Source organism: Lytechinus pictus, chromosome 3 (genome assembly GCF_037042905.1).
Source record: "Lytechinus pictus isolate F3 Inbred chromosome 3, Lp3.0, whole genome shotgun sequence".
NCBI classification, from domain to species: Eukaryota; Metazoa; Echinodermata; class Echinoidea; order Temnopleuroida; family Toxopneustidae; genus Lytechinus; species Lytechinus pictus.
Genome location: NC_087247.1, coordinates 81,096,186 through 81,123,495, shown reverse-complemented (window position 1 = coordinate 81,123,495; position 27,310 = coordinate 81,096,186). Strand labels below are relative to the sequence as shown.

Sequence of the window (27,310 nt, the reverse complement as noted above, 5' to 3'; positions counted from 1 at the left end):
CCTCTGCCATTATTACCTCTGCCTTTTTTACCTCTGCCATTTTTACCTCTGCCATTTTTACCTCTGCCATTTTTACCTCTGCCATTTTTACCTCTGCCATTTTTACCTCTGCCATTATTACCTCTGCCATTTTTACCTCTGCCATTTTTACCTTTGCCATTTTTACCTCTGCCATTTTTACCTCTGCCATTTTTACCTCTGCCATTTTTACCTTTGCCATTTTATTTCAAATTCTTGGTAACATTTTATGATGCTAATGATGCGAAATTACACACCAATTGAAAGAGGTTTTGGACATTTTTGTCATCCAACTACTGAAAATTTGCTCGCTCGCATATTGATGTTAACTGTCATTCATTAATTTACATCACTACAAATCCATTAGGCCTACAATATAGCCATTGTTCCCCCACTTCTCGGACGGGATTTACGCCAGTGCCGGTCTCCCCCCCCCCCCGGCCCCGGCAGGGGCCAGTCAAATATATTGCTGTACACATGCATGACCAAAAAAAATGTGTTTAAAGGGGATTTTTTTTCAGTTTCGGACATGGGCCGCGCGTGCACTTAAGGGTATCAAAAAAAGACTAGCTGGTCATTGGTCAATCGCAAGGTCAAACGTAATTTTCTTCCAAAACTGTTTTTTTTAATATAGCCAAATGTGTTTAGGGTATGTTTTTTTTTCCCCGGGGTCATATTCTGGCGACAACTTGTTTAGGGGCCAAAATGTGTAAACAAAGCCCGCGAAAAACGTGTTTAGTGGGTCATTTTCCACACAGATAAAAACTCGTTAAGGGGTGTTGGGAAATAATTTGGCCACGCATGTGTACAGCAATACATTTGACTGCCCCCTCCCCCCCCCCGCGAGTGCCCCCTCCCATTCTCTCTCTCTCTCTTTCGCCCCATCTCTCTCTAAGATAGCTGGAAGGATAAACTGATAATGGATCGGATGGACTAGGAGATGGAGATAGAAAGATGAATACAATAAGAAAGACAGTTTGAGGATCGAGACTACTACTACTACTACTTCTAATAATAATAATAATTAGTACCGTATGTGTACCCAGGGTAGCCACATAATCCCAAACTCTGGTCTCCCAGCGAGCTTTGCAAATCTTTGTGAGTTCAGTTCATTATTACTTTAGCTCCAAGTGTATAAAAAGTTTCCAGTAATATCAGACAAGAAAAAATATGTGTCATGTGAGCAGAAGACATGGAAGTCAGTCAAACATTTCAACAAAGCATACTCTCTCATGACCAGAAAGATTAAAATGGAAATACAACAATAAGTTTGCACTTTATTTATTGCAACCATATTCAGCCAATCTGTACATACTTAATGTTCAGCCATTACTTACGCATAACATTTACAACATGTATACAAAAAAAAAAAACTTTTCAAATATGAAATCTATCAGGATGGTTCTTAACTATTTATCAATTAGGATGATTACTATTTTTCTTTAGTTTTGAACCCAAACTTTTATACCTTGCAAACTCACATGTGCTACTATGGAACCTTCCTAAACTGTAAGCCCAATAAAAGCTATATAGATTGTCAACTGCACACATTCAACATTTATGCCTCTGCCTTTGCCAGATCTGAATTGTACTACAAGGGCGGATCCAGGATTTTCCGAAAGAGGGGAACATTTTCCGGATGAAAATTAAAATTTGACAAGTAAAAAAAAAAGGTTTTCACCTAAAATTGAAGGTCAATTCGTCCACGGGATATTTGACAAGCCCCTCCAAGGCCCTCACTTGGGTAATAACAGCATATTTACATTAAATTTTTGTATGATGGCTCTCAATAGGGGGGAGCACGGGCCAGATGTGCACCCCCCCCCCCCTGGATCCGTTACTAGTATACTATATTCTGATAATGTGAAAAATCATCAAAGAGATCTCCAATTTTCAATCTTTGAAATCTAATAATAAAGATAATCTCAGTCATTAAACATAATCATTTCTTACATATTCCATACATTCTTATTCATTGGAAATTTAGAGGCCTTTCATGGATTCAACAAAAAAAAGGTTGGTCTTAAACCTTGACATCACAAACTATTGAAACCATTGTCACTCTTTATGCATTCCTGATTCAGAGTTATAGATTTACAAACAGATTTCTATTTCTAGTATTAGTATCAGAATAGAATTCAATTTTGGATAATACAACTTATTGGAAATAAACATTCAGTAAGAAGATTCACAAAGAAATAGTACTTTAGACAAGGATGAAGATGCATATATTGAATAAAAAATAATTATAGGCTTGATGGAATTCACTATTCCAGACTGAAACTAGATGTTAATATTTGGGGTGGAAAGAAAGGCATAACTTTACATGGGTTGGAAGAGGGGCCCATATAAATTATTTGTGCTTGAGGTATGAGTATAGGCTTATTTGGTATGGAGTTCATAAGAGATTACATTATATCATGAACTAGCCACCCCCCCCCCAACAAAGACCATTCCTATATGCTTGCATACATCAGGCAAGTTTTGAAGTCCGTCTTTCGAACAGTCCTTGAATCGTTACTAGAGAATATCAGGTACAATTCTTTGGCATTCATTATTTTACTTCGATTAAATAGAACCCCCCCAAAAAAAAAAAAAAAAAAAAAAAAAAAAAAAAATGATATTCACTTGTTATATAAACTGAGATTGCTCTATCATATCTAAAAATTATTAAAAATATCAAGATATTTGGTGGTTTTCTGGGAAGAGGGGCTCTGCTGTGAAGAATTTTTTGCACATGTAATTGTATTTTCTTAAACATTTAGTTTACACAAACAAGCCTCTTGGATTGTAGAAGACCATGATCATGGTATATAAAGCAAGATAAACCTACAAACAGAAGATACCTAATTTCTCCAAAACAAATACATACTTTGATCATATCTGGCTTGTACAACAGTTGATTTTCAAAAATCAAATATACAACAAGGAAATATAATGATGAACATCATATATACGTTTAGCAATTTTTAAAATGCTTTACAATTGTACTCACTTTGAACATATTGGCAATAAAAATATACTATTTGATAAAGCAATAAAGTACTTCAAAACTCTGACACCTGCATAGATTTCAAATTAAACAAATATACATTAACAAAAATATACAAATCTCTCTTAACATGTGTATCAAATCATATGACATAAGAAAATAACAAGAGATATGCACTCATTTCAAAATGACATGCAATAGAAAGTGCCCATTGACCTTCCACTGTATAGGCCTACTGTGACATTTCAAATAATAAATATATTTTGCTCTTATAATTGAGGATTAATTTACGGGTAGAATTAAAATATTTCTTACATGTAGGTTAAATGGATATTCAAATTTTAATCATTCAAGTTTATGAATTGCGTCATCATTTCATATTCAGTGCTATCTTTAAAAAAAAGATGACTGAAGAGGTTAGTATTCTACTGACTGAACAGAAATTAGGAACGATCAATATTTAAAAGAAGTGCTTCATTGTGATGACTGTAGACAAAACTGCATGTTTATTGATTTACAACAATCATACGATGTTACCATAGTAACTTTAATGATCACCTGCTTGGCTCATGAGTTTTGAACTAGTCTCTCAATTTTCATTTAGTCTGGCCAGCAGGTTTCAAAATTACAAAGTACCATGAAAATGAAATTCTTGAACCTGTAAACATCGTATCCATACATCTAAGCCAAATGAGAACTTGTATTTTGACAATTCCTCAGAGAACCTACACCATCAACACAGGTATATGTCATTCACCATTACAGGTACTGATCTAATTGTGGAATAAACAGAATCCCAATTCTGAATTCCTTAGAGATTTATACAGGATAATGATAGAAAGTTATAGAAAGTCTTAATGACTTTCTTTATGTCAGGCACTGTAGGCAATCAAATATATCTCTAGAGTGAATTAATCCATTACATATTAGTAAAAATGTAAATAAGCAACAAATGTTATGAACTAAGATGATATCATACAACACTGCTATTAATTTACAAATAAACACCTTTACCAAAGGTAGAATGCATTCATCACAGTGTATAAAAAGCAATACAATGTAATATCAACAATAAGCATCATTATCTGTGAGGCTTTTGTTTAATAATGGTAAATCAATGGATGGACAGACAAGGAGTTTTATTTGAGGTACGGAGGTTGATTACAGAAAAAAGGGTCTAAGATTAACGTTCTCATAGGAACCTTCAAAGAACCTTAAGAGTTATAATCAATATACATGTATACTACAGGGAAATAATTATCGAAGCTTATACCTCAAAATAGATTATAAATATAGGCCTAAGATTTGCAATTGGAGGAACACAACCATCATGGGACAGATCATGAATATTATAGTACAAAAGTATAAATAATGAGTGTTACATACATTCATACAGAATCCATTTACAAACTAGAATTCAACACTGAGTATTGAATGTTATAATAAAAAGACCCTGACTACAGTATTGTCTGTCACGAAAATTGCAATGTATAGATTATCAAAAACAAAATATGGAGTTTTGTCTGAGTTTGTTCTACAACAGAAGTTTTCTTGACAAAATTATCAATTATGTCTGGATGCAGACAATAAAAATGTGGCAACTCCCAAAGAACACACAATGTTTCTCAAATACTTCAGTCTATTCATCATCTATAGCATGAAAGACCTCATATTCAATACTCACTTTAGTAGAAAAAAAATCATCAATATCAAATTCATATTCTTCAACTGATGATCATAATGTATTAATATTATTTCATTGTTGATGTCTGCTCAAGGAAGAATACGAATGACATTGAATAAGATTCAAATCTGTTTCTCCTTGATGAAATGAAATTTGATGTTTCAAAGACAAATCTCAGGAAAGTTGCATAACAGACAAAATATGAAGCATATTTAAGAAGATGAAGACTATGCAATGTTGGTATTATATCAGAAGAGATTGCGAAGATGGTGGGCTTGTGATTGCAAGCAGGTAGGATAGAAAAAGAGATGATTGTAAATAAGTTCATTTCATCTAATTGTTTATTTCAGCGGATCCAAGTCCATTATTGAAAAGCTATTTGATGAAGCACCAGTGTTTGAAGTAGATACATTCTGAAAGAAGAAAGTGAAAGTGAATTAAGAGATTATAATTGGCATAAATATGAAATGGTATAGTCCTTTTACCACTTTTGCACACAAAAAAAAGCTTGACAAGATTTACACAATGAGCATGATCCTACCATACTGAAGAATACATATTCAATTTAGGCTTTGCAATAGGGACAAAAGGTTGATTTTTCTCATTAGATTATTTCCTAGTTTTTGTCTCACCTGCATAGCAGAGTGAGACTATAGGCGCCGCTTTTCCGACGGCGACGGCGGCGGCGGCGTCAACACCAAATCTTAACCTGAGGTTAAGTTTTTGAAATGACAGCATAACTTAGAAAGTATATGGACCTAGTTCATGAAACTTGGCCATAAGGTTAATCAAGTATTACTGAACATCCTGCCTGAGTTTCATGTCACATGACCAAGGTCAAAGGTCATTTAGGGTCAATGAACTTAGACCATGTTGGGGGAATCAACATCAAAATCTTAACCTAAGGTTAAGTTTTTGAAATGTCATCATAACTTAGAAAATATATGGACCTAGTTCATGAAACTTATACATAAGGTTAATCAAGTATCACTGAACATCCTGCATGAGTTTCACGTCACATGACCAAGGTCAAAGGTCATTTAGGGTCAATGAACTTTGGCCGAATTGGGGGTATCTGTTGAATTACCATCATAACTTTGAAAGTTTATGGATCTGATTCATGAAACTTGGACATAATAGTAATCAAGTATTACTGAACATCCTGTGCAAGTTTCAGGTCACATGATCAAGGTCAAAGGTCATTTAGGGTCAATGAACTTTGGCCAAATTGGGGTATTTGTTGAATTACAGCCATAAATTTGAAAGTGTGTTGGTCTAGTTCATAAAACTTGGACATAATAGTAATCAAGTATCACTGAACATCCTGTGCGAGTTTCAGGTCACATGATCAAGGTCAAAGGTCATGTAAGGTCAAAGAACTTTGGCCACGTTGGGGGTATTTGTTGAATTGCCATCATATCTCTAAAAGTGTATTGGTCTAGTTCATAAAACGTGGAAATAAGAGTAACCAAGTATCACTGAACATCTTGTGCGAGTTATAGTAGTTTTCAAAATCAGCACTGCTGCTATATTGAATCGCGTGATGCAGGTGAGACGGCCAGAGGCATTCCACTTGTTTTATGTTACATTGCTTTGAGTTGCTTCATAGGCCTATATATTTTCCCTCAATACAAAATCAGCAGGATTTAGAATAAAACTACAAGGATTCCTGACTGCATCAATCCAATTTATGCCTCTGTCATTGCAACACCCAAGATACATTTATACAGTTTTCCAATAATGACCTTTCCAATTATGACCTTTATACTGTTACTTAGTTACTCCAAAACCTACAACAATATACTTTCAGATACACAATGACCTATGTGACTATACTGACCTTGATTACCCCAAAATACCAAATCATTGTCACTCCGATATGCCTACTTAGACCAACTTGTATTTGATCCATCTAATAGTTCTTTTGATTATTCACAAGGAAGGGAGGGACGGACAATCTGACAACGTCTCCCACAACAACCTACAGTGGGCACAGTCATGAAATACTGATTGAGAAATTACATCACTTATGCAAGACATTTGTCTACCAGGCTAAACTAAAACATTGATCTTGTTCTTTGATTACGCTTTCATACTATATTAATATGGATTACACTTTTATAGAACATAAATATGGATAAAATATGGATTTTACATGGTGCAACAACAAGAGTAAAAATAAACAACAAAGGTAATGTCGTGAAAACAACACAAAGATTATAATGCTGACAATTTGATGATGATGATGATGATGATGATAATGGTGATGACAAATGATGATGATGACAATGATGATGAGTTGATGATGATGGTGATAATGTTGATAGTCATGATTATGTTGATGATGATTATGACGATGATGATGATGGCGATAATTGTGGAATAAAATGATTAACATGAATAGGCAAAGGAATGCTTCCCTACTGTTGAAATTTAGAAACATGGCTGCACTCTATATGATATTTTCCTTGTCAAAAATTTACATAGTCAATCACATATTAGGAAATGGATATGTACCTTCAAATCTTTCAATAATTAATAGGGTAATGACATATTTGAGTTAAGTTTTTTTTTAATAAACATAAATAAATAAGTAAATAATAAATGAAAATGAAACATCAACAAATAAATAAATGAATATACAGTGCGTCCCACAAAAAAACGAAACCGAGATTTATCGATGATTTATCATAACTTAATCACAAATACAATAGACAAATGACCTACCATTTTAAAGCTTAGAATCTCCTCTTTCATCTGGTATTACTTAGATAATTCCTCATTCACGCATGAGTGAGCAAAAAAATTTGAAGAAAGGATACCAAAAACTCATTTGGCGGGCCATATCTGGGTTTTAAAAAGAAAACCACATGACTAAAAAGTAAAGTTCAATATCTGCTCTTTAATTTGATACCTCAATTACAGAAAATGGTCCAGAAATAACAAAGTTCTGGTTATATGAAATAAGGCTTGAATTTCAATAATTTCATAAAATGAAGAGGTTTTACAGGCTAGCGTTCAAACTCACTCGACATTCCGTTTTGTTGACGATCAGCCATGCATTAAGTCTTTTGTTACCGTGCGATAGCTTCTGTGGGTAACCAGTGAAAAACACGTTTATTTAATGAAATTATGGAAATACAAGCATTGTTTCGAGGGATCATAACTTTTTTACTTCTTGACCATTTTCTGTGATTAAGGTATCAAAGAAAAGAGCAGATATTGAACTTTTTAGTCATGTGATTTTCTTTTTGAAATTCAGATACCCCCCGCCTAATGAATTTTTGGTATCCTTTCTTCAAATTGTTTTTGCTCACTCATGCGTGAATGAGGAATTATCTAAGTAATATCAGATGAAAGAGGAGATTCTAAGCTTTACATTGGTAGGTCATTTGTCTATTTTATTTATGATTAAGTTATGATAAATCATTGCTAAATCTCGGTTTCGTTTTTTCTGGGATGCACTGTATATATATATATATATATATATATATATATATATATATATATAAATAAATGAATAAAACAAAAGAATAACATAATGTAAAACAAAACACCTTATGTAAAATATAACAAATTTTCTGTTTCCAATTAAATACTACACTGTAGTTTAGCTTACTGATGAGCCTTTGTTGCTTAAAAAGTCCAAATCATCTCCAAATTTGAATTCTGTGTTTGATGAAGCAGCAAATGGATTAGGAGATGTTGTGGCTGCTCCACTTCCATTCATTTTAGATGCTTTAGATACAGCAGCATACAGATCATCAAGGCCTACACCTACAACAACAAAAGAAAATTCATGACGAAAAACTTCCATTTGAGAACACTATAGCCCAGTTCCCCTTCTCATCAATTCTCTTCTCCAAGTACGACAAACTGTAACTGCCCCAAGCAAGCAATTTAAGTATCAAAACACCTGTTTCTTGACCGTCGGCCCGAAGATAACACAACAGCCCGGCATATACAGTCACAGCAGGGGGCCACACACGATGGGATGCATGCGCAGCGCTGAGTGCGGTCCCTGTAAGCATGCCGTCATTTTTATTTGCTTACTTTCCTTATTTCGAGGTCGATTTTCTTCGTTCGAAATTGAAAATGGACTTACATTGGATTACAGAATACAATATGCCTTTGAAAACGTGATTAAATATGGAATACAATAATTTCATTCCGAAGGTCCTACTACAGGCAGAGAAGTCTTACGTAATAGCACAGCTGTTGTTTATCTTTTCGTCCTTTGCTCAACGCTCATATACTGGCCTGTGGAGGTGAAATTGAGACAGCGGGGATTACCCCTGGATTACCTGGCCAAGCGCGGTTGATAAGGGCTTGGAAATGATTTTTAAGAGATCCAAATGGAAAATGGGGTATAACACCGCAGTTTGCAATCTGAACTGCGGTCTTTCTACAAATGGGGGTTTGACGTAATGTTACACTCATCAATGAAGATTTGTGAATACATCAACATATTAAAGTCATCAAGGACTACACCTAAAATGAAAGAAGACTCTTACACTCATCAGAAGGCAGAAGTAAAGCAACTAAATACTACTCATTTTAAATCATAAACTGTTCTCCCTAGATGACACCCCCCCCCATTTATCTTGAAATAAAGTTTTAAATAAAAGGCCAGCTGGTCAGTTAGATTTTCCTAGAGTGGCCATTATATAGAAAGGTTTGATTGTGCATACCCTGTTTTATTTCACACAATTCAGTTTGAAAATACGTGACATAATGAAGTGCTCTATTTTGTATATGTTTTGATAAAATGAGGTCTGTTGAATATATAATTATGTCATCTTTGCCATCCAATAGTTAACTTCGATGAAATTCTTGCTTTTAATTGATTCAATTTTTTTCAATTCAAATTCAATTTATTCTTGATAATAATAAAAACATCATCAAATTGTACATTCGTATATAGAAATATTATTACAAGAAAAGGAGGGCAACAAAAAGTTTACACTTGAAAATAAGAAGCCTCCAAAGAATACATTAATTAATATATGTACCCATCAGATGAAGAGGGGGGGGGGAAGCGAAACATGCTCATTCACACACAGACACATCCACCGAGAAACATCGTCATCACGCACAAAAGCACACCCGAACATCCATCATCTTGGTTCATTCATTAACAAAAATAATACATATATAAATGAGGTGAGTTTGAATTCAAATTAGGAATAGGTACTAATAATGATCTTTTTGAGTTTGCATTTAAATAAAAAAAAGTTGAACATGAAAAAAGGCATACATTGAGATTATTCCAGATTCGTGGTCCGGTAAAAATTGATGTTTGTGCATCATGGTAGTTACCATTATAGCAATGTTCTATAACTTACTAGGTGATACCATTATAGCAATGTTCTATAACTTACTAGGTGATACCATTATAGCAATGTTCTATAACTTACTAGGTGATACCATTATAGCAATGTTCTATAACTTACTAGGTGATACCATTATAGCAATGTTCTATAACTTACTAGGTGATACCATTATAGCAATGTTCTATAACTTACTAGGTGATACCATTATAGCAATGTTCTATAACTTACTAGGTGATACCATTATAGCAATGTTCTATAAGTTACTAGGTGATACTATTATAGCAATGTTCTATAACTTACTACGTGATACCATTATAGCAATGTTCTATAACTTACTACGTGATACCATTATAGCAATGTTCTATAACTTACTAGGTGATACCATTATAGCAATATTCTATAACTTACTAGGTGATACCATTATAGCAATGTTCTATAACTTACTAGGTGATACCATTATAGCAATGTTCTATAACTTACTAGGTGATACCATTATAGCAATGTTCTATAACTTACTAGGTGATACCATTATAGCAATGTTCTATAACTTACTAGGTGATATCATTATTTATAGCAATGTTCTATAACTTACTAGGTGATACCATTATAGCAATGTTCTATAACTTACTAGGTGATACCATTATAGCAATGTTCTATAACTTACTAGGTGATACCATTATAGCAATGTTCTATAACTTACTAGGTGATACCATTATAGCAATGTTCTATAACTTACTAGGTGATACCATTATAGCAATGTTCTATAACTTACTAGGTGATATCATTATTTATAGCAATGTTCTATAACTTACTAGGTGATACCATTATAGCAATGTTCTATAACTTACTAGGTGATACCATTATAGCAATGTTCTATAACTTACTAGGTGATACCATTATAGCAATGTTCTATAACTTACTAGGTGATACCATTATAGCAATGTTCTATAACTTACTAGGTGATACCATTATAGCAATGCTCTTTAACTTACTAGGTGATACCATTATAGCAATGTTCTATAACTTACTAGGTGATACCATTATAGCAATGTTCTATAACTTACTAGGTGATACCATTATAGCAATGTTCTATAACTTACTAGGTGATACCATTATAGCAATGTTCTATAACTTACTAGGTGATACCATTATAGCAATGTTCTATAACTTACTAGGTGATACCATTATAGCAATGTTCTATAACTTACTAGGTGATACCATTATAGCAATGTTCTATAACTTACTAGGTGATACCATTATAGCAATGTTCTATAACTTACTAGGTGATACCATTATAGCAATGTTCTATAACTTACTAGGTGATACCATTATAGCAATGCTCTATAACTTACTAGGTGATACCATTATAGCAATGTTCTATAACTTACTAGGTGATACCATTATAGCAATGTTCTATAACTTACTAGGTGATACCATTATAGCAATGTTCTATAACTTACTAGGTGATACCATTATAGCAATGTTCTATAACTTACTAGGTGATACCATTATAGCAATGTTCTATAACTTACTAGGTGATACCATTATAGCAATGTTCTATAACTTACTAGGTGATGTAGGAGGAGGAGATGTTACTGAATCTCCTCTTCTCAGTGTCCGAGGGGGAGGAGCCAGAACTACCCATAATGAAAGCAAAGAATAAATAAAGTAAAAGTAAAGAGTGAAGTAAAATTAATGAAACATGCATGCATATAACATCTTTCAATTGCTATCAGTATTTCAAACAGCCTTAAGGACAAAATGATAGGAGCGGTCAACTTTTTTCAAAAGTACATGATGAACTTTACAAGCCAACATTGCAAGAAGTGCCCTAAATGTGACATCACTAATTCCTGTTAATCCTGAGATATTTGTTGACTGACCAGTGTATTCAACACCATGATTTTATAACAGATTTTCTGTTTTCAAAGTGATTTTAAACCTCATTTTAACATTCCAGTTTTCATAGTCTGATCTCACTGATTCTGATTACCTACAAAAGTGATTGCAAGTTCATTGCAATCCCCAAGTGCATCACCTTCCTTGACAATGAAGTAATCTCTTATCAGATTCAGATATTTTTATTGTCCAATTGCAATCTGGTACAAATGGAAATTCAATTTGTTTAGAATATCACATGATAAACACAAAGATTACACGATACATTATAGTAAACATACAAATCAACAATCAAAGATAAGAGAAATTAAGACAAAAGCAGAAAGGGGGGGGGGGTAATATAATTTCAAGTATGGCTATTAAATGCACAGATTGAAACTGGAACCAAAGAATTTACAAAACGTGATGTTCTGCCAGGAAGGGATCTCAGACGTTTGCCTGACATCATCAAATTATGATATTTATGGTTCTCATTGGTCAGGATCTCTTTGGCTTTTTCAAGGACTCTACCTTCATTCTCATCTACAAAGCACCCTTTTCTTTTGTTATTTTAGAGGCTTGCTTTTCAATTCTGTTTCAGTTTGAGAAATTTCTGTATGTCCTCTTTCCTACTTGCATGTATCCAAAAATTGAATTAAAGAGAAGTGCACTTTCCACCATTGCCTTATAAAAGACCTGCAGTATCCTCTCTTGAACATGCGTGGTCCTAAGCTTTCGAAGGAAGAACATTCTACTTCGAGCTTTTGAAGTAGAAGTGTGATCTTGGCTTGGGGTATCCAATTACATTATTTCATCAATGGTTGTCCCTAGAAACTTAAAACTATCTACTACTTCAATGGTAACACCATCTAATGCAATTGAATCTGGTTGTGGGGAAGCAATTCTGAAATAAAAAAGATGAAAGGTATAAACAGGGTGGGGGGTTCCCCTGAAAGAAGGGTAAGCCAGAACAAAGGAACAAAAGACCCCCTATTGATTTTGTCATTTATTGAGAAAGATGCAGCTGAGCTTCCATTCCATTCAGATTTCATCTCTTTGAGTATCAAGCCTAGTACAATGAGTCGATCATTGTTGATGTTTAGAGTCTCCAATTGCATAAAACCTGATTGAACCACCATTAACACAGCCCTAATACAAAACCTCACTTTGCCACTATGTGTACATTATTCCTCTATTCATGGATGCTCTGATAATCTGAGACAAAGGAACCCCCTATGGAAGTCACACTCTTTCATTAAACCTAATCTTTTTTATTGTATGAATCTTCACTGAAAAGGGAGGATATAGTCTACCAATTACAAGTTAATTGGTTATTTGTAATCAAACAAAAGCAATGTACTGCAAGTGTCATGTATCAACAAGGAGAAGAGAAAGAAGTTTAGATTTCATTCAACATTCCAGTAGGAATTTCTTTTAGAGCTTCTCTTAGTTTGCATTATCATGTTGCTACCAAGATTACTATGTTAAGATTACTATGTAGATCATTACCTCCTGTTCCTTGTGATAATGGTTGAGGTCTTGGTCTACTTCTGGCTATAGCTGGATCAACTGAAAACAACCATAAATTTTTTTTTTTTAAATCTCACTAAAAAACTGGCTGTATAGATATGATTCAATTTTAATGTAAGTCCCTTCCTTTGTTTCCTTAGTATACTGCATATGTTTACACATTTTTTTTTTTACCATGATCAGCTACCGGCTGAATGAAAATACCAGCACATTACAAATTTTCATATTATCTAATTTCAAATCTTAAAAGTGAAGACAAGAAGAAAATAGAGGAATACATATTCTACATAATACATTTTAGGAAAACATTGATGGTCCTCTTTCTTGGATTATAAAGTAATCATTGAAAACAAGCGACAACATTTAAAACCACATACGTACATGTATTTTAGAGTACATGTACATTAGAGCTCTTGTGACTTTGAATTTAAACCTTGATAATGTCAAAACAAAACAGGTCATCATGACTCCTACATGCATACATGTACATCCATGATCCAAGTTTGAAATTGATCCATCAATCATGAGAATTGTGATACTTAATTAAGTCTCACCTGAGGGTTGTGAAGGAGGAACTGTAGAAATAGATGACTGAAGGTCAGTAGGAGGTGGCTGTTTGAAAAGAGGAGAGGGTGCTTCCTTTGTTCTTTGAATAGGTGCAGGAGGTGGTGGTAAGAATGGCTCTATAGTCTTTGGAGCTGGTGGTGCTGATGGTACCAGTGCTAATGTAATGGGTGGGGCAAAGGCATCATCAAATGCAGAGGAAGAAGAGGTGGAGTTTGTTCTGGTGGATTTGTATGCTGCTGCCTGCATAGCAAGGGTATCCTTGGTAGTAGAATGGTCTTGAGAAACTCCTGATGGCGATGAGGGCTGAGATACCTGCCATAGAGAGGAAGCTAACAAAGTTAGTCAGATGACATCCACACAAACAGACAGAGGGGGTGTGGTATTAAAAAAGTCTGGAAAATATTGTGATATCAAGACACTCTAAAGTTCTCAAAAACGAATGCACCATCATGCATTTGGGATGCATGGATGCAAACAAATTGCATGCTGTTTGACTTAATGCATTTAATTCATTAGTTTGATGCATGAAAAAGAAAAATATGGAATGGTATGTAAGTCATAGATCAGGATAAAAACACAATATTGCTGATTGAATAAAATAAGTTTGAGCTCCTTGGTTTGATTTTACACTGGAAGCAAGAATACTACTGGAATAGTTCCTGAATATTTCAACTTGTCATCTATATTGAGCCTTCACATATGCAGGGCTTTTTTTACAGGCTGGATTCTATGAAAAAAAATTGCAAAAATGCAAAAGGTTGAATCATGCTGATTGAAATTATTGTTGATAGAAAATTACAAGCAATCATTGAGACTTGGAAGTGATTATTCAAGTTGAAAAAAAAAAACAAATGATTGGGGAGTCTAGAAAAATGAACAGTGTATTTCAAGCACTTTGCCTTTTAAACACCACTGATTCAATTTGAAACACAATAATAGGCTTCCACCAAAGATCAAAAGTTAGTATGAAGAGTCATTTCTGACAAAATTATTTGTTTCACCTCATCAAATCTAATAGTGATATTTTTTCATTAGAAGATGCTTTGACCTATGAAACACATACACACAAAACAAACATCACATTTTGATGGCAAAGGACTTAAATCCACTGTCCCACTATACCTGGGACCCCTAGGATATGGTGTATAATAAAATCAAGACAGAGCATTTAGTGGTAATAAACATGTGATTTGAGCTGAGAAAGAAAACATGCAAAAATTGTAAACAAATAAGAAAATATGTACCACCAAAATTCAGGTGCCATGGAAACAATTACACGGTTACAATGTTTGAATAAATAATTAACTGTTGAATAGAAAAAGATGTACCATTTAAGGTACAAGTTAATAATTATGGTTCAATGGTTTTAGACTGATGAAGAGGATGCAGCATGATTAGCTATGACATGCTACATAAATATTGCATAATAAATACTGGTAACCTTTAAGTCAACTAGAAGATTGATTGCAGTAACAGGCTCAGATGAAGATTGAAACTGTCCAAAAGTTGAATCGGACCGCTGATTAAATGGATTATATTTAACAAATCCATTGTTGAAGCTCTGTTGGGGTGATGTGCAATACACATTAAAGAGGATTTTTCTCAAAAGATATACATTTCAGAAAGCATAATACCATTACAACAAAATCAAGTACACATGAAATTTTTAATCCTTTTTTTTTGTTAAATCCATACCATAATTCTTCATCAAAAGGTCCAAACTGAGAACAGAATCAGGAATATGGTAAGCACAAAGTTAATCTCCGATAAGCTTCACGTCTCCGAGGTACATGTCGTCATATACATACAACAGTGCAGACCCATTTTAGAGAAAATCAACTTCAAAGTTTACTATAATTTCCACACTTTTGTCCCCAGCCTTGCAAGATTTTCAATGATAGAAAAATACATGGCAAGAAAAACCAAGACAATTGCTTGACATTGGTATCTTCATATTTACAAAAACACCATAGGGTATACAGCAACCCTGACCATGCACATTTAAAAAACGCGCGATTAGCAAAACCTTGTATCAATCTTTTCTCATGCATTGCAGATATATCAGTTCTGACCACACTTAATGCATATTAAGTGCACGCAGTTTGTTTTGCTACATTACATGTTTCCTATAGGATTTGTGATTTAATAAAAAATATATATGGCATTGCCCTGAAATCCCCACATATCTCAAAAACTAAAATAAACTGCTGCCTTGAAATTCAATTATGTATAGAGTAGGACTTGTAATTTAATTTTCCACAAAAATCTAAAAACTATATTTTTAACCAAAATTGACTGATAGAACAGTTGAACGGATGAATGCCAATGATGTATCTAAATTTGCATGTGTGGGGATAACCAGTTCCAGTCCTAAATGAAAAAAAAGTATAAAGAATAGATTTTTGTCATCCACCTTACCTGTTCTCCATTGACTGGCAGCGTATATGATGGTTTCAGACCTTGTTGTATTTCTAATTCATTTATTCTTTGCTTTAACTTCTTATTCTCATCTTCTAGTTCATCAACCTAAGGACAAAATGAAGAAAAACAAACATAAGGACAGGATTTACATGCACATGTACCTTCACTCAATATATTTGAACATACCTTTATGGCATGTTGAATAAGGGAAAACAAACCCTGATCTCAATTGTTTTTTACCAGAAAGGTACTCTCAGCAACATCTTCACCCCTCTAACACAAAGACTGATGATCATTTGCAAATTTCAAATGGTGATTCTGATTGGATAATAGTGGGTCTATTGAACATAACGCTCATTCCCATTTGGCAGGTGCCATTTTGTGATTATTGTATAACTTTGTGTAACATACTGGGACTTGATTAAAGTTCAGTATTGTAATGAAATAAATGCTACTTGGCAACTCTTGAATTCATCTTGTGAGCATAGCAAACTTATTCAAAACAAAAAGTGAAAGAAGTAGTTTCCCCTTCATAAAACCCATGTATGGACAAATATTATTTCATCCCTGAGAATTCACATCGACTGTACCGATCAAATGGAGATGATTGGTTGCTACCTTAACATTCTTGTGAAAGTTGTACAGATGGAAACCTTATCCACTCCACTCCCACCCCCCACCCTCCCCCATGGAGTAAAGTAAGTATCCTTTCTAAATTCCCCAAAACTGAATTGGATTTCAACATGAATATAAATGTTAGACAATCATTAGCCCTAAGCCTGTAGCAATTAAGGTAGTAAATCATCACACAACTACTTCAAAAATAAACCCATGATTGATCTTTTCTATTTAAGAGATACGAGTGCATAACAAGCCATGCACTTAAAATAAGTCAAATTTAACAATGCAAGGATGTTCTAAAATATAATCTCATGACTTCCTAAGAAATTATCTCTCAACCATAGTTTACTGATTGAAAATGACAATGAGTTGATTGTCATAGGAAACTGTCAAGGGTAGGATTTGGCAATTTGCCTGAAAGATGAATCTAAGGAATACAGTTAGTCTCTTTCCTTGATAGTGAGTTTGGTTGGGTGGTGATCCTGCGGACCTATAGTCTTTGTTTTCTTTTGGGTGGTAGCTTGTTTGGTTACACCCTTATGGACAAATTGATATTGATGTAAATAGGAAACCACTCCAGACAGGCAGCTCCTATTATAGTTCATAATAAAACAGACCACAAGGCAACCTAATCAAGAAGTGAGGTATAGTGGGGGGGGGGGGGGGCAGACAGATATAAAGATAAAGAAACACAGATAGACAGAAAATCCTCTAAAAATCAGACAACAAATATTATTGAATTCTAAATTTTAGAAATATTTTGGGAAAACAGATGCAATAGGTGAGGTGATGAGGTTTTGATGAAATTTTCAGTTTTTCAATTGTTTGTATGACATTATGTCTTCTATTCAAATCATATTATTTTCAACCAGGAGCACCCCTTTATATCTGTCTGTCTCTCTTTGAAATGTATCAGTAGAGTAAAGAATAATTTTAGAATGTTAAAGGAAAGATCCTAGAGTTGAGATAAAGGGACATTGTTTGTACCCTACAAACATTTGTATTGATTGCCATGCCAGTCCTTATTACCATCAATTTTGTCTTCTCAGAAATAAGATAATATCATAAGAGACTAATATGATTCTCTGAAATTAAAGAAAGATGAGGTTATATGCTTGTTACAAACATTTTAAGGCACCTGACACTGATAGGAATTACAGCAAAATATATTTTGCCCAACTTTGTATAATTTCAGTATAAAAGAATGGGATTTAAAAGAAACAGTGATCATAAAGCAGCCAGGATGAGGAACATTTCCTACAGGAAGCCAATAAAAACCAAACCAGAAGTTACCACACATAAAGGGGTACAGCAAAGGGATAACACAACATGAATCGTCACTATTACATACAAAGTGTTACCCTTTCAGCACAAAAAGTAAAAAGTCCTCTTTGAAGCAAACAATCACAATTAGATATTAGAAAAATAAGTAAATTACTATGGTTAGCTTTAAAGTGCATCACAGGAAAAATGGAACAAAGAATTCTAATGATTTATCATACCTTAATCACAAATATAATAGACACAGCACATACCATTGTATAGCTTAGAGTCTTCTCTTTTATCTGGTATAACTGAGAAGATTCCTAATTCATGCATGAGTGAATAAAAAAAATTGTAGAAAGGATACCAACACTTCACTTGGTGGCCATAAATCTGAATTTCAAAGAGAAAATCACTTATATACAAGTTTAATATCTGCTTTTTGATTTGATACCTCCTCAATCAAAAAATAATAATAAATGGTCAAGAACTAACAAATTTGTGTTTCTTCGAGATAATGCTTGTATTTCTATAACTTTATTGAAAACAATGAATTATCATGGAATCCCTGTCTTAGCTATTGCAAGGTTAATAAATGATTTTATGCATGGCTGATCATGAACAAAACATTGCTGAGTACATGTAAATCCAATAGCTAGACTGCAAAAATTCTTTATCAAAGTTATAAAATTACTTGAATTCAAGCATTATTCTGGACTATTTTCTTCAATTGGGATATCAACTCAAAGAGAAGATATTGAACTTTTAAGTAATGTGATTTTCTTTTTGAAATTCAGATACTGCCTGCCAAGTAACATTTTGGCATCCTTTCTTCAAATTGCTTCTATTCACTCATGCGTGAATGAGAAATCATAATCAAAGTGTATATCACATGCAAGAAGTGATTATAAGCTTTCCAAGATTGGGCCATTTGTTTATTGCACTCATGATTAAAAATTATAAATTATCAATAATTCTTGGTTCCATTTTTTTGTGGGACACATTGTAGGCCTATATATATATCTCTCCTACTTGATTAAAGTTCTGAATTAGGAGTGAATTCAACTAATATAGTTATACACCATAAAGTGTTATAACCATAAAGTTGTACTTGCATGATCAAAGGTTTTTAGAACCATCCATTTTGACTGTGAAAAAAGTTATACTTTATTCATGTAATTTAAATGGAAAAGTCTTACCTCGAAAAAGTGTGAACCATGAAACACAGCCCTAATCAAATGATTCGTTGTCACAAAAAGTCTTGACTAAAATGGCCCATGTGATACCAGAAGGGTTTGACAAACTCAGAAACAGCTTTAGTTGATATAGTGGCTTCTATTATTATTTTTTTTATTTTTTTGTATATTATATTATATATTTTATATTATATTATTTTTTTATAACATAATATTCGCATTTTGGCACCCTAAATACATAACAAAAAAACTATGTTCTTTAAGCATTTTTTCTGGTCACATGCGTGTAGGAAGGAATACTTAACAAAATTATGAGGACTTTTTCTTCAAAATTGCAGGATATTTTAATTGACAAAACATATTAAACTATATCCCATCAGAGTAGTGAGTCAAGTAGAAGAGAAATTCTTCTCTATATACAAATAGGAACATGCACATAAACAGGCTTTAAAGCTTTTGTAATCCCCTTTAAGTGGCAGTCACTATTTCAGTTTGTGGAAACCTATTACTTGCTATGGTGCGGATACATAATTTACAGGTGTGAACATTTCAGGATGTGATCTCTGTATGTAATTTTCTAATAACAAATTAGATGAGAAAGATCCTTGTTATAGAAAAAATTACAGAAAGACAGTGCTAGATAACCCCAAAAATAAGAATTCAATTTTTCACAGAGAATCAATGGTTGAACAAAAAATTCCATGATGACGACACTTTGGTAAGTTCAGAATATTAGATATTACTTTCTATGAGAATAAATAATATTGTTGACCCTTTGTCCCATTACCAAAGCATCATGTGGGCCTTAAAGAACTTAGTCAGGTTCAGTCTAAACAAGTTCTCGTAATAAAAATATACCTTGAGACAGTGATTAGTACATATTTGTTTTCAACAAAACTTTTTAACCCTAAAAGGCCCCGGGGGGGGGGGGGGGGGGGTGGATTCCGCCCCCTCTACATTTTTCACGATAAATCCGCCACACAAAATTTTTCTTTCAAATCTCGTACAACTTTTGAGACCAAATTTGCGATGCCCAAGTACGCAGTTACGAAATTACGCAACATTGTGTAAGTGCATGTCAGACTCAAAACTGCTGAAAAATGTGAATTCATGTACAAATCCAATGCAAACTGTGTATTAAGCCAAAATTCATAAATGTATCATTATTTCTAATTTTACTGATTAAACTTAATCAATTTTGTCTTGTTTATGATCAGAATTAAGTCTGCAACAATTTCAATTGAAAAAAAAAAAAAAAAAAAAAGTCGGAAAACAAGGAAATACATAACAAATTAAAAAAACAATAAAATACATAAGAAAAAATTTGCGATACAATTTTTTCTTTTATTGAGATCCTACAAAGAGTTTGTGAATAAAAAATTAGCAGGTTTGCGGCCATATGATTTTATTTCACGCATAAATTAGTATTAAATAAAAAATCTCATTATTTCAAAAAAATTAACCATACAGCCTTGTAGGTTTTATCGCACACTGCCACCATGCAAATTTTACGCGGAGCTCGCGCGAATGAAGGCCGAGATTTCTGGCTCTTTTAGGGTTAAAGGCCTGAGCAGATGGAATTTAACAATTCTATTTCAAATTAAAAATCTCCAGATAAAGTCAAATTTGTTTCCTTGCAGTAAAATGCCTCATGGTCCTCTTACAACCTGGAGATGACCTAAGATTGTTGATGAATCAGAACTTTGGACTCAAACCTTTCTCAGGAAGTTAGTCTTCACATTGGTTGATTTGATAAAGACTGACACTCAGTCAGATGACTAAAGCCTACGTGAGCACAAATATGTAACTATAACAAGACAGGTTTTTAAAGGGAAACAACACTTTAATTTAAGTGCATGAAATGAATCTGTTATAGGAGAGATAGAGTATCCTTCAGTGGTGAAAAATGTCCTTCTGTATAATCACAAGAAGTCATAAACATTGTTATTCATGTTGTCTGAGATAAAATGAGTCAATTTTCCACTGTTTCAAATATCAGAAGTTATCATAAAATTTCAGAAAATCAACAGGAGTAACATGTTGATTTCTTTGCACTATCCCCAACAATCTACCTTGAAAGTATTTTTCATTTGATAGATTATAATATATTTACTAACACAAAAATTGTGTGCTTGTATTCTTCTGTGCTGTAAGAACCCCTGGAATGATTGGATTCAACAAAATAAAAGGAAAAGTAAAAATAAATTTGGAAATTAATTAAAAAGATATCCAGTAAGTCTTTAGTTTAGGTTTATATGTTATGCTAATGAAAATTCAAATGGCAAGTTATTCCACAAGTTGGGGCTGCACAGGCAAATGCTTGATCTTCTAGAGTAATTTTTGTTTTACAGGTGGGGATTCACAGAAGCAAACTATTATCAGAACTGTGCAGGTTGTAGGTGCAGACTTTGCATTGTAAAAGCTCAGAAATACATGTATAACTGGGGATTGGGCCAATTAGTGCCTTGTATACTTTTAACAAAATTTTGAATATTTGTTGGCAAGTGAGAACACAAATACACAATTTACTCTTCAATACTAGTTTAAAGGTCAAGTCCACCCCAGTAAAATGTTGATTTGAATAAATAGAGAAAAATCGAACAAGCATAACGCTGAAAATTTCATCAAAATCGGATGTAAAATAAGAAAGTTATGACATTTCAAAGTTTTGCTTATTTTCACAAAACAGTGATATGCACAACTCGGTGACATGCAAATGAGACAGTCGATGATGTCCCTCACTCACTAATTGTTTTGTTTTCTATTGTTTGAATTATACAATATTTCAATTTTTACAAATTTGGCAATAAGGACCAACTTGACTGAACCATAGGCATATAGTATTAAACAATGCTAATTCCACATGTTCATGGAGGAAATACCCATTATTTCACTTGTCAAGGAGGAGAAAATGAGAATATTTCATATAATAAAATACAAAAGAAATAGTGAGCGGATGACGTCATCAGTCTCCTCATTTGCATACCGACCAGGATGTGATTATAACTGTTTTGTGAAATCAAGCGAAACTTTAAAATGTCATAACTTTCTTATTTCACATCCGATTTTGATGAAATTTTCTCTTTTAAAATTCAAATCAACTTTTTGTTGGGGTGGACTTGTCCTTTAATCATTCTATACCCCTTCCTTATTACTCTAGAAATGGATATCCTCTATCTTTTCACTGGTTTTTAGACTCTAAAAAGCCTGTCTAATCTACGACCAGTGCTGGCCGCACAAAAATGTTGTTAGCCTAACAGAGCATTAACAGTAAGCCCAGTCACATCTTTTGGATTGTGAAGTCAAAACCACGGGGGGGAGGGCTTATTATATTCACTCGCGTTCGTAATCACTCGCGTCGGGTTGGTAATCACACGCGTTTTTTATTTTTGGCGATTTTTTTTTTTTCGGTGCGATTTTTTTCTAACGGTGTCTTCAATGGGACAAACGTACTGGAAAAATAAAATGAAATTGAAATTCGAGTTTCGTTTTATTTTAAGCTGGTAAGTGCCTTAAATAAAACGTTCTCGACCACTGTTTTAAGATAACAAGCAAATTTTGACTACTGTTTTAACATAATCACATTCCACATCTTAAATCTTAGAGCCATAGGCGGCGGAAGCGGGGGGGGGGGGCTCCCCCTAAAAAAAGAGAGAGGGGGGAGAAAGGAATGGAAAGAGGGAGAAAAGAGAAAGAAAAAAAAAAGACAGACAGAAAGAAAGAAGCAAGGAAAAAAGGAGAAAGAAAGGAGAAAAGGAATAAAGAAGAAAAAGGAGGAAAGGACTCTCGATTTAGCTTTGCCTTTGGAGGATTTTCCTGAAGTCTGTGGTATTCTTTATAAAGCATAGCGAGGTGCTACAATTTCATAATATCACTATTTATTTGCTTCTCCCTTTCTTTGTGAATTATTCTACACTAACGTAAAAATCAGGGAGGAAAAAAGTGCTGAAGAAGAAAAGCAAGAAGGAAGGAGGAGGAGAAGTAGAAGAAAAAAAAAGAAGATGGAGGACATAAGGGGGTAAAAATGAAACTAAAAAGAGAAAATTGAGGGGAGGATGTAGAAGAAGAGAAAGAGAAGATAAAATAAGGGGAAGACTGAGAAGAGAAAAGGAAGAAGTGAGAAGGGAGATGAACAATAAGGAGAAAGGGAAGAAATTGAGAAGTAGAAGAACAGGGAGAAGAATAAGATGACATAATAATGGGAATAAAAAGAAGACTGAGAAGAAAGAGAAGTAGGAGGGGGAGTAAAGTGCACTCTGGTTATAAAGAAGTCCGAGGGACCAACAAAATTGTTCCTTTATACAAATAATTGTGTGTGTGTGTGATATAAGTTTTTTTTATATAATGATGGTGCACTGAACAAAATTTAAAAATGGTAAAATGGATTTTCATTAATCTTGCAGGACGTTGCAGGGTGAAAAATATGAAAGAATTTGGGGGTTATCAAGGACAAGAAATCTACACTGTATTGTAATTTGTATTGTAATGTATTTACAAGTGTATATTTGTTGTTGATCACAATGTTTTATTTATGTTTATGTATCCAGCCTACTGTGACTCCCTGAAGCCATGTCTTCTGTTTTCCAATCCATTATTTCTGACTCAATCTGAGTTACCTCGTGCTTGGAGTTGTTTAAGGGGCCTGGATAAATGACGTAGCCGACAACTTCTGTTTTCAGGAAGGCACCGGGACGGTACGGTACCTTGGCGTTGATCGTCGCGCGAATTTTTACCGTGAGAGCGCGCACAGCCACAGGGGCGGATCTTGACCAAAAGCTTCGGTCTTTGTGTCTATTAATTATTATGTTGGTTGTTCCGCTGAACTCCGTTGGCTCCACTCACCAAATACAGAGAAATTTTTAAAAAAATTAAAAATGTTTGAAAAAAACTCCTCGAAACAGACTGCTGCCAGCTGTCTGGGGCGGATCAAGCTTGTTTTCTATTCTTTAATTGCCGGCTTAAAACGAAACTCAAATTTCCCTGCATGTCTGTCCCATTGAAGACACCGTTAAAAAAAAATCGCACCGAAATAAAAAAAATCGCCAAAAATTCAAAACGCGAGTGATTACGAACCAGAACGCGACGCGAGTGATTATAAACTGCCGGGGGGAGGGGGCAGTTCCATTGATGAGTTCTGAAAATGCACCCCTTAAAGGACAAGTCCACCCCAACACAAAGGTGATTTGAATCAAAAGAGAAAATCCAACATGCATAACACTGAAAATTTCATCAAAATCGGATGTAAAATAAATAAGTTATGACATTTTTAAGTTTCACTTAATTTCACAATATAGTTATATGCACATCCTGGTTGGTATGCAAATGAGGAGACTGATGACATTATCCACTCACTATTTCTTTTGTATTTTATCATATGAAATATTAAATATTCTTAATTTCTCCTCTTTGTCCAGTGAAACAATGATTAATTCCTCCTGAACATGTGGAATTAGCATTGTTTAATACTATATGGTTCAGTCAAGTTGGGACTTATTGTCAACTCTCTAAAAAAATGAAATATTGTATAATTCAAACAATAAAAACAAAAGAAATAGTGAGTGAGGGACATCATCGACTGTCTCATTTGCATGTCACCTAGTTGTGCATATCACTGTTTTGCAAAAAAAACCTAAAACTTTAAAATGTCATAACTTTCTTATTTTACATCCGATTTTGATGAAATTTTCAGCGTTGTGCTAGTTTGATTTTTCTCTATTTGTTCAAATCAATATTTTTCTGAGGTGGACTTGACCTTTAACAAGCATTGGCGTGTGGAATCCTACCCATAATAAGTATTGGAAACAAAATGGTACCCTTGACAAGTATCCCATGAATTGACCCCCTAAACAAGTGCAGCGATATTTTAATTGTTATGTCACGGACATGTGCACAGGTGGTCGGCTTTACCTGTAATTACATTGGGTTTAGTACCACCCCACCTCCCACACCAAGCTCAAATCGGACCCTTAACATGTAGTGCTGGGGCAAAAAGTACATCCTTTATAGAGCATTTGTCTTCTTTATACCCTCGCAAATCCGACCATAAACACGTAGCTTTCCTCGCAAAATATATACCCTTTTTCAGTTTTTTAGCGTTTTTGACACCCTTATCACGTTATGTACCCAATTTTATTATTTTATTTTACATGATCTAACATTCTTATTGTGTGGTGACCGTTATATTTTTTTCACAGATTGACATTTTGTGGAAATTTGAGTTTTGTTACAATAGTTAGGGACCTTTTGCTGTACCTTACACTTTTAGGAACTGTATACCAGAATACCTAATATTAAGAGATGATATCCTCAAATCGTCAAACCCTTTTATGCTAAAATTCAAACTTATAACTCATTTTGATCAGGATCACAATTTTGTTTGACATTTCCAAAATAAATATTACTCATAAATATAACATTTTATGTCATAACAATGTTTTTTATTAGATAGCCAAGACAGATAGCCAAGCGCGATTGGTCAATTGCGCGTCACGTGATATGATCGAAATCGGTGTATTTTCCCAGCTGGTCCACCTTCGATGAATATATTGACCAGCCGGTCCGTGAATATATTTTCTACGTGTAGGGCGCCCTCTTGTGGATTAGATGTTACAAATTACACGGAAATAACATACGTGGGACTATAGTAGCGATCGTTTGCAATCGATCAACACTCTTCGAACGTACCGGACCGCGGAATTTTAAGTGAGTCTGACGACGACGAGGAGCCTACTACAAGTTAGGTATAGATCTAACTTAAGGCCTTCTCCAGTTATTTGTGTAACGTTAGACAGAAATAACCGTCATTTCTGAAATTCTGGGGATTTATTTAACAATTTCTGGATATGAGTGCAGCCAAAGAATGAACAGTTAGTTTGCAGATAGAGAGTGAAGCTTAGCTTACTTTTAACTTTTAGTTTTGGATTTGGTCTAACGTCAAAGATTTGTGGTGATGTCTCATGAGCAATGAGGAATAAGATCAGCTTTTGGACGATAAAATTTGGTAAGTGATCTAGATTTAGGCCTAGGCCAAGATCTAAGTTAGGTCTAAGTTTTTACCGTGTTAGTTCAAGGCTAAGTTAGAGTCTAAAAGTAACGTTAAATCTTGCTTAAATCAACGACAACGTAAGAAGTGTTACTGTTAGCCAAACATTAGTTAGATTTGGTCCTGGACCTGGTTCGACAACAAAAAGATCAGGACCACCACCAACAGAAGTCTGACATAGATCTAGATCTAACTTAGACATGTTTATCTCATCCCCAATTAGATCAAAATCTGTACCTGATCATGGCTCAACATGCATTCTCGATCTCGATCTGACTTGGGTCCTGGACCTGGACTCAAAATTAGATCTAATAAGTTAGGCCTAAACAACTTGATTTTGATTAGAAAATGGGCATTCAATGCGTTAGACTAACATTACTTTTATCAGTTCCATCAGTCACTGTGAATATCATACATAACTAATCTACTGCACGCACCGTACGTAGACCTAATTTTAAGTTTAGATTTAACGTTAGATCTATCTTCATCATTCAAGGCTATCTAATATAACAGATATTGACTGATGGGTGTTGTAAAAAAACATTCTTTGGACCGCCTAAAGGATTGATATTTTCCCTCAGCGCTGCGCGCTTCGGGAAAATATAACCCCTCGGGAAAATACAAATCCGGCGGTCCAAAGAATGTTTATATTACACACCCCTTCAGTCAATATCTGTATAATATAAAACTTATTTTTATCTTACGATGAAATAAAACTGAAAAGTTTAAAAAAATACACATTTTAAATAAAGCTTTACACACTAT

General features: G+C 34.1%; 1 protein-coding gene across 1 annotated transcript; it reads right to left on the bottom strand.

Moving 5' to 3' along the window:
• Positions 1 to 1,283: 1,283 nt before the first annotated feature.
• On the bottom strand, positions 1,284 to 26,747 carry LOC129258000 (uncharacterized). Its single transcript, XM_054896457.2, has 8 exons — positions 26,640 to 26,747; positions 16,421 to 16,528; positions 15,444 to 15,563; positions 13,990 to 14,314; positions 13,415 to 13,474; positions 11,596 to 11,664; positions 8,314 to 8,471; positions 1,284 to 5,107 (listed from the first exon to the last, which is right to left on the bottom strand). The coding sequence occupies exons 1-8, from the start codon at positions 26,745 to 26,747 to the stop codon at positions 5,036 to 5,038; spliced, it is 1,020 nt and encodes a 339-aa protein (XP_054752432.1). The 3' UTR covers positions 1,284 to 5,035.
• Between the last annotated feature and the right edge of the window lie 563 nt (positions 26,748 to 27,310).